The 15000-nt window shown below is 44.0% G+C and overlaps 2 protein-coding genes across 6 annotated transcripts in view; one reads left to right on the top strand and one right to left on the bottom strand.

Annotated features, from left to right (window-relative positions):
• The window catches only part of LOC130370530 (cyclin-dependent kinase-like 1), a 7395-nt gene extending 6745 nt beyond the window's left edge, over positions 1 to 650 (top strand). For all 4 annotated transcript variants that reach the window (XM_056576289.1, XM_056576291.1, XM_056576287.1 and 1 more), the window contains one exon: positions 1 to 650. This exon is cut by the window's left edge and continues 869 nt beyond it. In XM_056576289.1, the coding sequence (XP_056432264.1) occupies positions 1 to 85 (85 nt within the window). In that variant the 3' untranslated portion in view covers positions 86 to 650.
• Positions 651 to 2128: 1478 nt separating this feature from the next.
• LOC130370531 (broad substrate specificity ATP-binding cassette transporter ABCG2-like) overlaps positions 2129 to 15000 on the bottom strand; it is an 18867-nt gene continuing 5995 nt past the window's right edge. For both annotated transcript variants that reach the window (XM_056576292.1, XM_056576293.1), the window contains exons 6-19: positions 14621 to 14773; positions 14020 to 14177; positions 12340 to 12442; positions 11928 to 11976; positions 11742 to 11828; positions 9542 to 9640; positions 8529 to 8674; positions 5706 to 5788; positions 4953 to 5042; positions 4606 to 4730; positions 4330 to 4484; positions 3940 to 4029; positions 3630 to 3694; positions 2129 to 2897 (exon numbers count right to left, since the gene is read on the bottom strand). In XM_056576292.1, the coding sequence (XP_056432267.1) occupies positions 2750 to 2897; positions 3630 to 3694; positions 3940 to 4029; positions 4330 to 4484; positions 4606 to 4730; positions 4953 to 5042; positions 5706 to 5788; positions 8529 to 8674; positions 9542 to 9640; positions 11742 to 11828; positions 11928 to 11976; positions 12340 to 12442; positions 14020 to 14177; positions 14621 to 14773 (1551 nt within the window). In that variant the 3' untranslated portion in view covers positions 2129 to 2749. The remainder of the gene's footprint in view (positions 2898 to 3629; positions 3695 to 3939; positions 4030 to 4329; positions 4485 to 4605; positions 4731 to 4952; positions 5043 to 5705; positions 5789 to 8528; positions 8675 to 9541; positions 9641 to 11741; positions 11829 to 11927; positions 11977 to 12339; positions 12443 to 14019; positions 14178 to 14620; positions 14774 to 15000) is intronic.

Genomic DNA, 15000 nt, shown 5'->3' with positions numbered 1-15000 from the left:
GAAGGCTCCAGAAGGACCTGACAGCTCATTCTTCCCGAGGCTCCAGAAGAGTCCTAAGTACACAGTGCCCCTGCAGGAACCATGACGTGATGGACATTCTTTCCAGAAACCTCTGGTGCATTTCCAGCAGGGATCTGACGACTGTCCCTGTATTTGCACTACCACAAATTAAAAATGTACTTTCTGCTGGGTTTATAGACCTGTGAGGAAACTGGTTTGAAACATAGATTAAGTTTATTACGTTTTTTTAAAAATATTTTTTAGGTTGGTTCTTTCAGGGAACAATACATTATTTTAAGTGCTTAAATCATACAAAACAATGAAAAGATTGTTTTTATGCATTTTATCCTTGTGAATTAACAAATTCTTAAGAAAGGTTACTTTCTGCTTTGACATTTCTGATTATCACCAGAGTAGCAGAGTGAAGGAACCCTATAACATTTCATGTACCCTGCATAATACTATAATAATAATTAACTGTTGTAGGTACTGAAACAGAAAATTAAATAAACCAAGACTGAAAAACGAGCCTGCCCTGAACAAAGACCAAAAGTAGCCAAAACAAGACAAAAAAATTAAGTAAACAAGACTTAAAAGTTTAAAACAAACCTAACCAATAGTGAAAACGACCTTTATCGATACCAGAAACATAGTCCCTAACCAAGAATAAAAACTAAACAACACCTAAACTAAAGAACTCAACCAAGTGTGAAAATAAACAAGACGAAAAATTACGCTAGGGTAAAAACGTTTTTGAGAGTTATCCCTGAACTCCATCCTCAGGACTCTTCAGAGGAGTCTGAATCCGAATCAGAGTTTCCCCGGCAGCAAGGCCGAGGTTGCCCTTCGTTACGACTCAGTGCAGTCCTTCTCTGATATGGATGGAGGTTTTGTGACATCACACCGTAGCCAGGAAACAGCCAATTAGCAGGCAGGCCGGGGACATAGCCGGCCTGAGGCCTTCCACTATTGATCAGGAGGTAATAGAGGAGGTGGGATTTCAGCCTCAAAAGGCTGTTGGTGGTTGGTTGCCTAGCAGCCGGCTGCTTAGCAACCCCTGGTTCCTGGTTCCTGGTTGGGGATTGATTGGTCGGTTTCTTGGCTGGCATTTGGTTAATTGGATTCGTGGGTCTGGCTGGCAACACCTTTTTTTATTTTACGTTTTAGGTGGCAAGCAAAAAAACAAAATGACAAATATGAAATCTTAGAAAACCGAGAGTGACATTTTCCTTCCAAATGTTGTGGATCAACATTATGCAATTATATTACCTTTGCCCTCGTGGGCAGTGTACTGTGGGGGGTCAGGGAGATGGAGGAGGTTGAGGAGGGTGTGAGGGGAGACGGTGTAGGAACGACAGGTGTAGTCATAAAAGGTGTAATAATAGGAACAATCCTGCAGGTGTCACCAACAGCTTGCCCATCAAGCTCTGGAGGCGGGAAACCAGAGAGATGGAAGGGGCGGAGCTAGGAGAGAGACATTTTTACTGCGTTATCTTTTCAAACAAATTCATAGGGTTTTTTTGGGCATGGAAAACGTCCATAAATTTCCAGAGCACAAAAAGTTAAATAAGATCAGATAATAAAAAGGGAGATAAAATCAACATTTGCTATTTGATACTCTCTCCCCATGGTGATATAAAGGTCTCTCTCGCTCTCTCTCTCACACAAACACACACATGCACACACATATACTCAGATGAACTGACCTTTGGCTCCAGAGTACAGCTGTTCAGCATTAGAATCATAAACGATGTGGAGAGCCAACAACAGTAAAACAGACGAGCGATAGTGGCGACGCATGGTGAAAAGACAACGAGCGATGCAAAGAGGGGAAAAAAAGGGTTAAACAACAAAGCACATTTGAGAGAGTAAAAGAGAATGAACTGATGAGATTGTTGAAGATAAGCAGAGCGTGGAATCGAAAGATATAGTGAGACCGTTGGAAAGAGCAAGAGGTGATGGCAAGAGATAGTGTAATGGAGAGATGAGCTGAAGAGAGATAAAGAGAGTGATGTACAGAAGGAGGGACACAGAGAGAGAGAAAGAGGAGGAACAGAGATCGAGAGCTAAGCCCCTGTCTAGACTTTACACCATGTTTAAAGAGAAATTAGACATATTACAACATTCAACAATCTCTTTAATCCTTCCTTTATTTAGCGTTACACACAGGCATACTCCCACACGCACACACACACACACACACACACACACACACACACACACACACACACACACACACACACACACACACACACACACACACACACACACACACACACACACACACACACACACACACTCACACATACAGACACACACACACATTCAAAATACAGTATGGAAACCAACCAGGTATGGTATTTTTAATTGAAATACTAATCATAAACACTTTAAGTAAAACCATCCAGTGTGTGCAGCTATAATTTATAACAAATGAATGTTAGAAGTGAGGCTTCACGTTCCCCCAACGGTATTAGCCATAAACATGAATAAAATCTTCATAAAATACAATAAAGCATTATATTAAAAATGTCACATCTGTGTAAGTAATATACAATTCAATTTCTAAATTATTACAAATTCAATACTGAAATCAAGCATGAATGGAGATGCATTTATTTTACAAAAGCACTAAAACATTTAATAATCAATGTTTCCTCCCCAATAACAACCACGGTCTTCCACTGGTTGTACTGGAGGCTGCCCAGTGCAAACACAGTGTTCCACTGGTGACACGCGGAGCTGGCCATCAGGTGAACTTTTTGATGAAGCGTAGTTTGGTGTAAGCGATGGACAGGAAGATGCAGGTCATGATCCCCAGGGCCGTGTGGTTCTGCCATAAGCCCCAGTCGGAGGCATCTACTCCCTGGTACGCCAGGAAGTCTTCCCCTGTACATCTGAGGACGCAGAACACACTGTTAACACGACCCTGGTATGACAGAGGACCCACCCACTCCCACCAAGAGCATCAAGCACTGCGCGTGGGGCACCAAGTGCTGGAGGGGGCACCAGACCGCAATGGTGATCATCCTCATAATAACCATAATGCTGAATTATTTACATTAAAGATGAAGCACAAATACAATTGCAATCATTGAGTAAACCATTATAGGCATCAGGCAATACAAAGTAATGGATATTTGCTCGAAATAAAACAATTAATTATGGTACCCCTTAATTACAACTAGTATCCCAAAATATTACTAAGGACCGACCTACAACTCAATGGTAACCCCACCCTGATAGCACTGCCCCACCCCGGTCTAATTGAGAACTGGAACACCAGCAAGTAAACCAAGACATTAAGGCAGGTCTTAAAGCAGGAGCCATGTGAAGGATCTGATTGACAGGAGCACTTAGACCCCGCCCTCGTCATTTAGTTAATATATTATAAGCGGCCGGTCCCTTCACAGGAAATAGACTCAGGTAGGTGCTTTTTATTGTTTAATGATCCTTTGCTGTTGTTACCACTTCAAAACATTGCTCTGTTTATCTGACAGTGTAGGATAACCTTAAGCTAACCAGAGGCTCATACCAGAGCGCTTGCAGAGCGGGTCGGCTGACACAAGCTATAACAAGTTCACCAATTAACTCAGGCAACACTGTGACTCATTTCGTGTGTGTCTTACATTTGAGCTGGTGAAGCGGTACCGTTGCAGAACGTAAGACCTCGGAACTCGTTTACCAAAAGCGCCTAGAGAGGGAGAGAGAGAGGAAATTAATAATGAATATTTTATTAGCAAATGTGCCTGTGTGTGTGTGTGTGTGTGTGTGTGTGTGTGTGTGTGTGTGTGTGTGTGTGTGTGTGTGTGTGTGTGTGTGCGTGTGTGTGTGTGTGTGTGTGTGTGTGTGTGTGTGTGTGTGTGTGTGTGTGTGTGTGTGTGTGTGTGTGTCTGTGTGTGTGGATGTGTGTGTGTGTATGTGTGTGTGAGTACTCACTGATAATCCGTATCGAGGGATACTGAAGTACTTCAGCCAGGCCAGCCAAACTGGGATGCTCGTAAGATTCACCAGAAGACCTGTAAAGATCTGCACACCCAAACACACACCCACCCACCCACCCACCCACCCACCCACACACCCACACACACACACACAGACAGACAGACAGACAGACAGACAGACACACAAAGCTGTTAGGAGCATTCAGGTGCATATCAGTCTTATGTGTTTGTGTGTGTGTGTGTGTGTGTGTGTGTGTGTGTGTGTGTGTGTGTGTGTGTGTGTGTGTGTGTGTGTGTGTGTGTGTGTGTGTGTGTGTGTGTGTGTGTGTGTGTGTGTGTGTGTGTGTGTGTGTGAGTTTGCGTTAAGGTTTGTGTTTAGAATGACCATCATGAAGACAAAGGTGATGGTCATGAAGATGTTGGCGATGGCGACGACCGTCTGGTCGGCGGAGATGGCCATGGTCATGGAGGTGGCCGTGTACGCCGTCAACGCCACACTAAGCATGAAGGTGAAGAACGCTGCGACAGTCGCCTTCAGACCTACACACACACACACACACACACACACACACACACGCTTGGGTCACTTTGTCAACTGAACGAACCTCCTTGTAATAACCCACTAAGATTTGGCCCTCTTTAAACGCGTTAATCAGTGTACCGATCATGAAGTAGGCCACACAGCTGAAGACGATGGCAGGGACGGTTCTCAGGGTGAGGATGTCAGACAGGAGCTTACACAGGAAGTACACAGACAGGCGGTAGTAGCCACTTGTATACTCATGCCTAGAGAGATAGAAATTAGACTGATGCTATAGTACTAATGTATGCAACTTATATTCAACCTGTGTCCGTGTGTGTGTGTGTGTGTGTGTGTGTGTGTGTGTGTGTGTGTGTGTGTGTGTGTGTGTGTGTGTGTGTGTGTGTGTGTGTGTGTGTGTGTGTGTGTGTGTGTGTGTGTGTGTGCGTGCGTGCGTGCATGCGTATTAGACTTTGTGTGTTCCTTACATAAAGATCTTCCTCTCTGTGATGAAAAGTTCAGCTGCTGACAAAGAACTGAAGCACTGGTTTATAGTGATGAAGAACAGAGCTCCAAACCTAATAGAGAGAGAGAGAGGCAATCATCGGCTTCATGTGTGAAATATATACGATGTGAATGATTCGTTTTAGGAAATAAATACAATCAAATACAATCAATCAAAGTACATAAGAGCCCAATAGCCTAGGACAGGATAGAATCGAGCACATGAGAGTATAGTAGAAGTATGTTTCATCTTATAATATAGTAAAGCGTAGAATATCATTTAATCTAGCATAAAAAATTGTATTATAATATCATATAGTGCAATTCAATACAGTATAATATAATATAATATAATATATAGTAGAGCAGAATAGAATAGAGCACATAGTGCTATAATATTATAAATGAGTACTTAATATATTTTGTAAAATAATTTATAGGCTTAATATGATTAAAAGTATGACATCATATTATGGCTGAGTAGCATAGAACAGAATATAAATTAGTTTAATATAAGATATAACAATATAATGAAATTCAATCAAATATAACAATAACATATATTATAGTACCCTGGAAATGAAGAGTTCTCGTGAGAGCACAATTTGAATTTGGTCAGCGAGTCTACAGCTTTCTAGATGTGGGTGTGGATTTCCAGGCTAATATTATAGTATTATATGATATAATCTAGATTATAGTAAACTAGAATAGAATAGAGAAAGAATAGAACAAATTACCTGTTCTGACTACCAAACGTGTCCTCCTGTACATTAAAGAAAATGACGCCCACAATCAGAGCCAGAAACAGAGTCACCGCCACCTAGAACCACATAAAGGCAAGGCAACTTTATTTATATAGCACTGTTCATACACAAGGCAGACTCAAATTGCTTCACATATAAACATTGTCATGTAGTAAAATTCAATAATAGATAAGTAAAAGAAAACATATAAAGATCAGATCAACAGTCTCTGTGGTACCCACGTCGGGACTCCAACCCGACATAAAGGAATTTGGTACCCACGTCGGGACTCCAACCCGACCTAAAGGAACATGGTCCTTTCTCTGGGACTCAAACCCGGATTCTAGTCAATTTCTATTCTAGGACTCTAACTTTGATTCTAGGACTCTAACCCAGACACACGTCGGGACTCTAACCACGAACCAAAGGCCTTGTTCTGGGACTCCAACCCAGACAGACATCGGGACTCTAATCCAGACAGAACTCAGGCCTTTCTCTGGGACTCCAACCCGACCTAAAGGAACTTGGACCTTTCTCTGGGACTCCAACCCGACCAAAAGGAACTTGGACCTTTCTCTGGGACTCCAACCCAGATTCTAGGACTCTAACGCAGATAGAACTTGGGTCTCAATCCCTTTATTTCAGCTATTTGTTGAGTTTATTTCAGCTATTTGTTGCATAGTAACTAAATCCTGCTTTTCCATGTTTTGTGTTTACATGGGGATAATTAAAGATTGGTCTCAGAAGATCTTAGTGGTCTAGAAGGCTTATGTAGTGAAAGCATTTCAGTTAAATATTTTGGGCCTAAACCATGTAGGGATTTATAGGTTAGCAACATGATTTTAAAATCAATTCTCTGACCTACAGGAAGCCAATGTAACGATTTAGGAATTGGTGTAACATGTATGTCTTTGTTAGAACTCTAGCAGCAGCATTCTGAACAAGCTGAAACTTCTTTCGAGTTTGTTTTGGGAGACCTGATTGCAGTAATCAAGCTTACTAGTGATAAAGGCATGTACACGTTTTTTTAAGTCTTCGGTTGACATGAGCCCTCTAAGTCTTGCTACATTTTTAAGGTGATATTATGCAGATTTTGTAACCAATTTGATGCGACTGTCGAAATGTTAATCTGAATCCATGATAACCCCTAGATTTCTGGCTTTGATTGAGGTTTTCAGGGACAGAGAGTGAGGGTTATGGGTTACTTTAAGCCTGTTATAGCACCAAATACAATTATCTCGGTTTTGTCCTCATTTAGTTGAAGGAAATTTCGGCACATCCAGTCTTTCACTTGCACTGGCACAGCAGATCTATGGGCCGATAGTCATTTGGTTATAGCGATAGATACACAAAGTCGCCAATGGAAACAAAGTAGTTCCTATTTTGTAAGTAGGACCTGAACCAATTTAAGACTGTGCCTGAAAGCCCCACCCAGTTTTCAAACCTGTCCAAAAGTATTGTATGGTCTACAGTGTCGAATGCAGCACTGAGGTCTAGTAGCCTTAGTATTGAGGTTTTGCAAGAGTCTGTGTTAAGACAGATGTCGTTTAAAACTTTAATAAGGGCGGTCATCTGTGCTTTGCAGGGGTCGAAATCCTGATTGGAAGGTGTCATTGCAACCAGTTGATGCCAGGAAGTGATTTAGTTGCTGGAGGACAACTTTCTCAATGATTTTACTTATGAAGGGTAGATTTGATATTGGTCTGTAGTTGTTAATAATAGACGCACCTAGGCTCCGCTTTTTTTTAAAGGGGTTTAATAACTGCAGTTTACAAGGCTTTTGGGAAATTGCCTGACTGATAAACAGTCACCATAGATACTACACACTTTACTACACACTATACACCTCCCTATCCATAGTGCTCACTGTGTACTCAACACTCTATACACACCTCACTATACATAGTAGTCACTGTCTACTACACGCGATACAAACCTATATGTGTGTGTGCCTGTGCTATGAAGCTGTATATGTGTACAGTACAATACAATACAATACAACTTTATTAATCCCACTAGGGGCAATTTGTTTGAGCAGCTTGTGAACGATGAACGACTTGGAATGATGGTTAGTTCTGCAACCAGGTAAAGCGTAGCGACGCCCTGAGGGCAATACGAACATGAACATGATCAGAAGAAGCCAAAATACCTGCTGCTTTCTTGACGATTTGCCGATTGCAAAAATATTTAAAGTCCCTTTGTTTTACTCCAGTGATTTTGTAACAGATTGACAATGCTATAATGGCTGTTTCTGTCTTTTACTGTGAGGCTGTGAACCCAGCAGATATAATAAAAGCTCAGGAGACTCTCAATAAAAGATTGCTAAAAACGACTGGATGACGGCACTGACAGTGTGTGTGTGTGTTTGTGTGTGTGTGTGTGTGTGTGTGTGTGTGTGTGTGTGTGTGTGTGGTGTGTGTGTGTGTGTGTGTGTGTGTGTGTGTGTGTGTGTGTGTGTGTGTGTGTGTGTGTGTGTGTGTGTGTGTGTGTGTGTGTGTGTGTGTGAGAGTGTGTGTGTGTGTGTGTGCCTGTGCTATGAAGCTCTATATGTGTGTGTGTGTGTGTGTGTGTGTGTATGTGTGTGTGAGTGTTCTTGTGTACGTACTTATGTATGTATGTATGTATGTATGTATGTATGTATGTATGTATGTATGTATGTATGTATGTGTGTGTGTGTGTGTGTGTGTTTGTGCCTGTGCTATTGAAGTGTGTATGTGTGTGAACCTATTTTATGGAGGTGCGTGCGTCAGGCGTTTGTGCGTGAGTGTTTACCTGTGCTATGGAAGTGTGTGTGTGTGTGTGTTATAGTGTGTTTACCTGGGCTATGGAGGTCTGAGGGTTGAGCAGGAGGTTCTTAAAGGTTCTCTTGAGGACCCATCTGAACTGGGTCCCAAAGCCGGTGGTGTAGGTGATGGTCCGGGCGACAGGAGCTGTGGACACCTCCTTCCCCTGGGTGATCCTCTCTGGAAACACACACCTAGCTTAGCTCAGCTGGGCCGCCTTGGTAGACGTAGCTATGGATTTAGCGAGCCCCGTAGGCCTATCAGTTATGATCAGATCTATAAGTCACGTGATGGGACTCATGACCACCACTCAGGACCCATTCAGGACCACCGCTCAGGAGCCATTCAGGACCACCACTCAGGAGCCATTCAGGACCACCACTCAGGAGATTCAGGACCACCACTCAGGAGCCATTCAGGACCACCACTCAGGAGCCATTCAGGACCACCACTCAGGAGCCATTCAGGACCACCACTCAGGACCCATTCAGGACCACCACTCAGGAGCCATTCAGGACCACCACTCAGGACTAACAGAGCCACTCCTCTCCCCCCCCTCCCCAACCCAACGTAGGAGGAATGGACCAACACTGGGAGACTGGCTGTGTGACGTTGACAGGTTACCTCTACGTTTGTGTGACTGGGTTGCTGAGATTAGGTGGATCTTAAAGTTGACACATCGTACCACTACGTGTGCATGGGATGAGCCGTTACAAGCCGTTTTGAAAATCTGCTTCTTCTGACATCACAAGTTTAGTGTCCACTGAGATGTGCGCTCAATAGATCAGTCGCCCAGCCAGTGGACTGTAGCAAACGTTGCTCATCTTCTGTCACCTTTAAGTGCAGTGTGTGTGTGTATCTGTTATGGGTGGACAGTGGACGTATGTATCTGTAATGGGTTTTACCAGTGGATTGCTGTAGGTGTTTTTTTGTTTTGCATGTACACTTAATCAAAGTGTAAATTCTAATCAATTTTATCATCGTCGTATTTGAAATGGATTGATGTGTTTGCAGCTCAGAGAATCGAACCGTCAACCTTGTACGTACCGAGCTCAGCCTTGGTGTCCTTGAAGTAGCTGCTGCTCCTGTACTCCTCCACCAGTTTCTCCTCCACCTTCCTGGAGGAGCCCTCCCCCGAGTCAACCTCTGGAGGAGAAGATGGACATTTGGTATACATATATACACATATTAATAGTATACACACACACACACACGCACACGCACACGCACACACACAGTGGCGCAAAAAGTGGGTTTGCACTATATGCGGCGCATAGGGGCGCCGCACCAGAGGGGGCGCACGCACGCACGCACGCACACACACACACACACACACACACACACACACACACACACACACACACACACTTGAGTCAGCATTTTCTGTATTTAACAGCGTTTGTATGCATGATATGATGATCAATAACAGAGGAAGGAACGACACTGATAAGGCGCCCCCCCCCCGCTCCTTCGCCTCCCTCCCCCCCTCCTCCCCACACGGCGCTCCAGTGGGCGCCCCCTCGACCACGCCCTGCAGACGAGCGCCAGAGTGTCTTCATTTGAACCGTATCGTCATCTGATGACACGTACCTCAATATGGAGAGGCAGAGAAGAAAGCCCTCAGGGTCACAACATAGAAAAAGAAAGATTGGGAAGGAGAAAGGGTGCGCACTGCGCAGGGATGAAAGAACGCTTTTCAAAGTGGTTGAAAGATAGTCGTTTTTATGTCAGTGTATCAAGAGGAGGCTTGTAAATATTCAGGTTAGCTAAAATCGACTACTAGTAAAACAACAGGCTACTGTTGTCTTGCAACTGTGTACTGATCAGAATGGAGCCTACAATATAACGGATCATAACAAGAAAAATAAAGGAACTTGTTTGTGGTTATTTTGTTTTACTTCAATCTCTATGCAAGTCTTTGTTTTAGGTCAATAGACCCAGTAAAAACGGAGTAATAAAGTTGATAATATAACTCCGTTAATAATCCAAAAGTTAATAAATTAATAATCCCAAAAAAAAAAGACGATTATTATCGTATCTTAGGCCCCGTCCACACGAAGCCGATTTCATGGCGAAACCGCAAAGGTCTTGTACGGTTCGGCCTTCCGTCCACACGAATCCGGTGAATCCGCTGACCGAAACCGCAAACTTCTGAAACCACCCTCGGAGGTGGTTTCAAATCTACCCGGTTTCGTTTTGGATTCGTGTGGACGCCTGAAACCGACTGAAACCGTAAACCATGACGTCATCGCCCCACCCCTCGACCCTCTAGCCAATGACTGTTAAGCCCGCGGAGTCTCAGAACTCACAACAACAAGGATTTCTGTAGCAGAAGCAGCGCCCCTTATGAGCCTGGAATGTGTACTACAGCGTTTCTACAGATCTACCCGGTTTCGCTTGGCTTCGTCTTTACGGAGATACTGCGAAACCGGATAGATCGAAACCGTTACGGTTTCGCCTGTTTCGGCTTCGTGTGGACGGGGCCTTAATCGAGACTGAATCGTTCTACACAGTATTGCGATGCATCGAAGAATCTATTATTTTCCCCACCCCTATTGGTTACTGTACCCAGTTCTAACAGATTCTATTGTTTTGCATTTTGATGAAGCTAGAGTTGCTGACACGCGCCTTGTGGTGGGGTATAATAATTGGCAGTGTCTTTCAAAGATACTGAAGCACCATGAAACAGGTGGTTACCACATAAATGCTTATCTGATGTGGAAAGAATTGGCATCCCGCTTATGCCTAGGTAAAACTATTGATAGCGAATTGCAGAGAGCCCGTTGACTCGAGTGATCGACTGCATACTCTTCCTTGCAGAAAGAAACCTGCCACTGAGGGGGACAAAATGCACAGTTAGGAAATCCTAGAAGTGGACATTTTCTGGATATCCTTGATCTCATAGCACGGTATGATGTTACACTGGCAGAGCATCTTAGAAAGGCTGCCACTAAAAAAAACTCCGGATATCTGTCCTGGTGCACGTAAAATGAATTTTTTGATTCAATATCAGAGTGTGTTTTAGGTCAAATTTGTGCCCAGATCAAAAAGAAAAGTTTTGCGCCCCCAGAAAGTAGGCAGTTGCGCCCCTGCACACACACACACACACACACACACACACACACACACACACACACACACACACACACACACACACGCACACACACACACACACACACACACACACAACACACACACACACACACACACACACACACACACACACACAAACACACACCCCTCCTACCCTCATTGTCTTTCAAGGCTGAGGAGTCTCCATTAATGACATCCAGAAAGAAGTCGGCTGGGTTGTTGTGGGGCTCACAGGTGTATCCTGGGAAATGGAGTTCCAAATCAGCCACACGTTAAGAATGCTAACTGTACATATTGTATTAGAGATGTAGAAATCCAAAGGGGGTAGAATGATGCTGACCTATGTCAGAGAAGTATCCCAGTGCGTTCTGTGCTGGTCCGTGGAAAACCTAGCCAAAAATAATAATAGTTTAAACAATAATGTTCAAACAATGATGATTCTTGGTAATATACTCATAGCCTCAGGTCCATGGAAATGCTCTGGCAAGGCTTGTTGTTATGTCAGCTGGTTAGCTTTTTGGAATGCTACCCTGTTAGCTTGTCAGTTTGATTGGAATAGCTGGTTTGTGCCATGTATTCTTGTTAGCTTGCTGGTTTGGTTGAGATAGCTGGTGAGCTTGTTGGTATGCTAACAGGTTAGCGTGTTGGCATTTGTTTCTGCTAGCTGGTTAGCTTTTTATGCTAACTTGTTGGTGTGGTGGTGCTAATTGGTTAGCTTTTTTTTTATGCCGGCTAGCTTGTTAGTTGCTGACCTGCTTGCCGTTGACCAGGAGTGTGAGGCTGTCGAAAAGCCGGTAGATGGAGTAACGAGGCTGATGGATCGACAGGATGATGGTACGACCATGGTCAGACATCCTGAAGAGAGAGAGAGAGAGAGAGAGGGGAGGGAGAGAGAGGAGAGAGAGAGAGAGAGAATAGAGAGCAGAGAGAGAGAGAGAGAGAGAGAGAGAGAGAGAGAGAGAAGAGAGAGAGAGAGAGAGAGAGAGAGAGAGAGAGAGAGAGAGAGAGAGAGAGAGAGAGACTCAATGGCTTTTAGTCCACTTGTTCAAAAAAACAAAAACATATGACCTTGAGGAAACACACATTCACTCCACCAGGGGCGTGGGAAAAACCAACAGGGTAAAGGTCACAGAGCCTTGAGACTCATTAAGGCCATAAAACCCATTAGATAGGCCATAAAACCCACTTGATAGGCCATAAAACCCTTTTATTTTGCCAAAAAATAATAATAATAAAACTCAACAAATAGTTGAGTATAATTATTTGATCATGGTCTGGTGAAATGAGGGATGCTTCAAAGGTCACAGCAGACTCAAGATCCCTTGACGCCGATACCACTTAGGCTACACATACCGAGGTCTCAGGTTCACTGATTTTACTCTGTTACAATGCTTTTTGAACAAAATAAGCTCAGTTATCTTTCAAGATGTTTCCTCCGTATTGTCTCCAACCGTTTAACCCAAGTGAAGAGTTCTCTACGACAGATGTTGGGAGACCTGAATCCTGATCCAATTCTCGTTCCGATTTACCAGATCGTAGCTCTGATTCATTCATCTGAAGGAGCTGAACATATATCAGTGCGAAACTTGTCCGGTTCACTGAATTTTTCTGAACAATAATAATCCATCATTGTCAACGCCTCAACGCTCATTAAAATCTTAAAAGCTTCAAACCCAAAATGTATTTTATCTGCAGCCAGTTCTTCAGACAATATTATTTAGTGGCGAGATAGTGCCTCATACCACAAAGGAGCAAACGGTTTTACTGTCTCTCTTTCTCTTAAAGGGGTGATATTATGCCACCAGATGTGTGTGATGAATAGCCATTAAAAGCCTTTAGAAAATCAGCTTTTTCCTGTGTTTTAGTCTATCCACCATACATCTAGGGTGGACAATCCCACTTGTGATGTCACTTAAACAAAGCAAAAAGCACATTTTCATACAACTCGTAATGGCAAATCCCACTCCCGACCGGTGGCATGATATCACCCCTTAGAAAGTGACATATTATACCACCAGGTGTGAGTGTGATTAGCCGTTAAAAGCCGTTTGGAAAATCTGCCTCGTGAAAAAGTGGCCGTATCCTCCTAGATGTGCGCTCGATAGATCGGTCTACCAGACTACCCAGTGAAGGTAGCAGCCGTTGCTCATCTATCTGTCATACACCTAGATGGAAATGCCCACTTGTGATGTCAGAAGAGGCAGATTTTCAAAACGGCTTTTAGCGGCTAATCACACTCACACCTGGTGGTATAATATGTCACCTTTAAACAATCAGTGCTCCTGACATCCCCACAGTCAAACAATCACGCATGCAAAAATGTGAAGAACCAATGACGGCCACCAATCAAATCGATTGTAGATATGGATAACATTGCGAAACAAAAAGGGATTGTAGATTTATTGCAGGGCTCAATTAGCGTGTTAGCCGACCTCTTGAGCAGCAGTAGCACTGAGTTAGCGGTGCTAGCGTCCAGTCCGGTGGTTGGCTCGTCCAGGAAGAGCACACCAGGGTTGATGATGAGCTCCATGCCGATGTTAGTCCTCTTCCTCTCCCCACCAGACACTCCCCGGATCAGCTGGGTCCCTACCTTCACACACACACACACACACACACACAACACACACACACACACACGCACGCACGCACACACCACACACACACACACACACACACACCACACACACACACACACACACACACACACACACACACACACACACACACACACACACACACACACACACACACACACACACACACACACAATGTTAGTCCTTGGCCTCTACCAACCAGACAGCCCCAGGATCAGCTTGGTCCATGCCTACAGACACACACATGCACACACACACGCATGCACACACACACACACAACACAAACACACACACACACACACACACACACACACACACACACACACACACACACACACACACACACACACACACACACACACATACACACACACACCACACACACACGCACACACACACACACACCACACACACACACACACACACACACTATTGTACCTTGGAGTCAGCTACTTTCACCAGGCCAAGCTGCTGGATGAGTTGCTCCACCCGAGTGTCCTTCTCCTGCTGGGAGACACTGGTGGGGAGACGCAGTGCTGCAGAGAAACTAAAGTTCTCCCTCACGGTCAGAGTCCCCATCACCACATCATCCTGGAGGTGGGGAGAGAGAGGAGAGAGAGGAGAGAGAGAGGTGAGAGGAGAGAGTGATAGGGAAGGGAGAAGAAAGAGTGGAGGAGGGAGAGAGAGGAGAGAGAGAGGAGAGGAGAGAGAGAGGTAGGGGAACAAAGGAGAAAGAAGAGAGACAATGGTAGGGAGAGCCAGAGAGAAGGAGAGCAGATAAGCATCGATATTCTATTATGGTTAATGGCAAAACTGTT

The sequence above is a fragment of the Gadus chalcogrammus genome, chromosome 17 (genome assembly GCF_026213295.1).
Source record: "Gadus chalcogrammus isolate NIFS_2021 chromosome 17, NIFS_Gcha_1.0, whole genome shotgun sequence".
NCBI classification, from domain to species: Eukaryota; Metazoa; Chordata; class Actinopteri; order Gadiformes; family Gadidae; genus Gadus; species Gadus chalcogrammus.
This window is presented reverse-complemented; position numbering and strand designations above follow the sequence as displayed.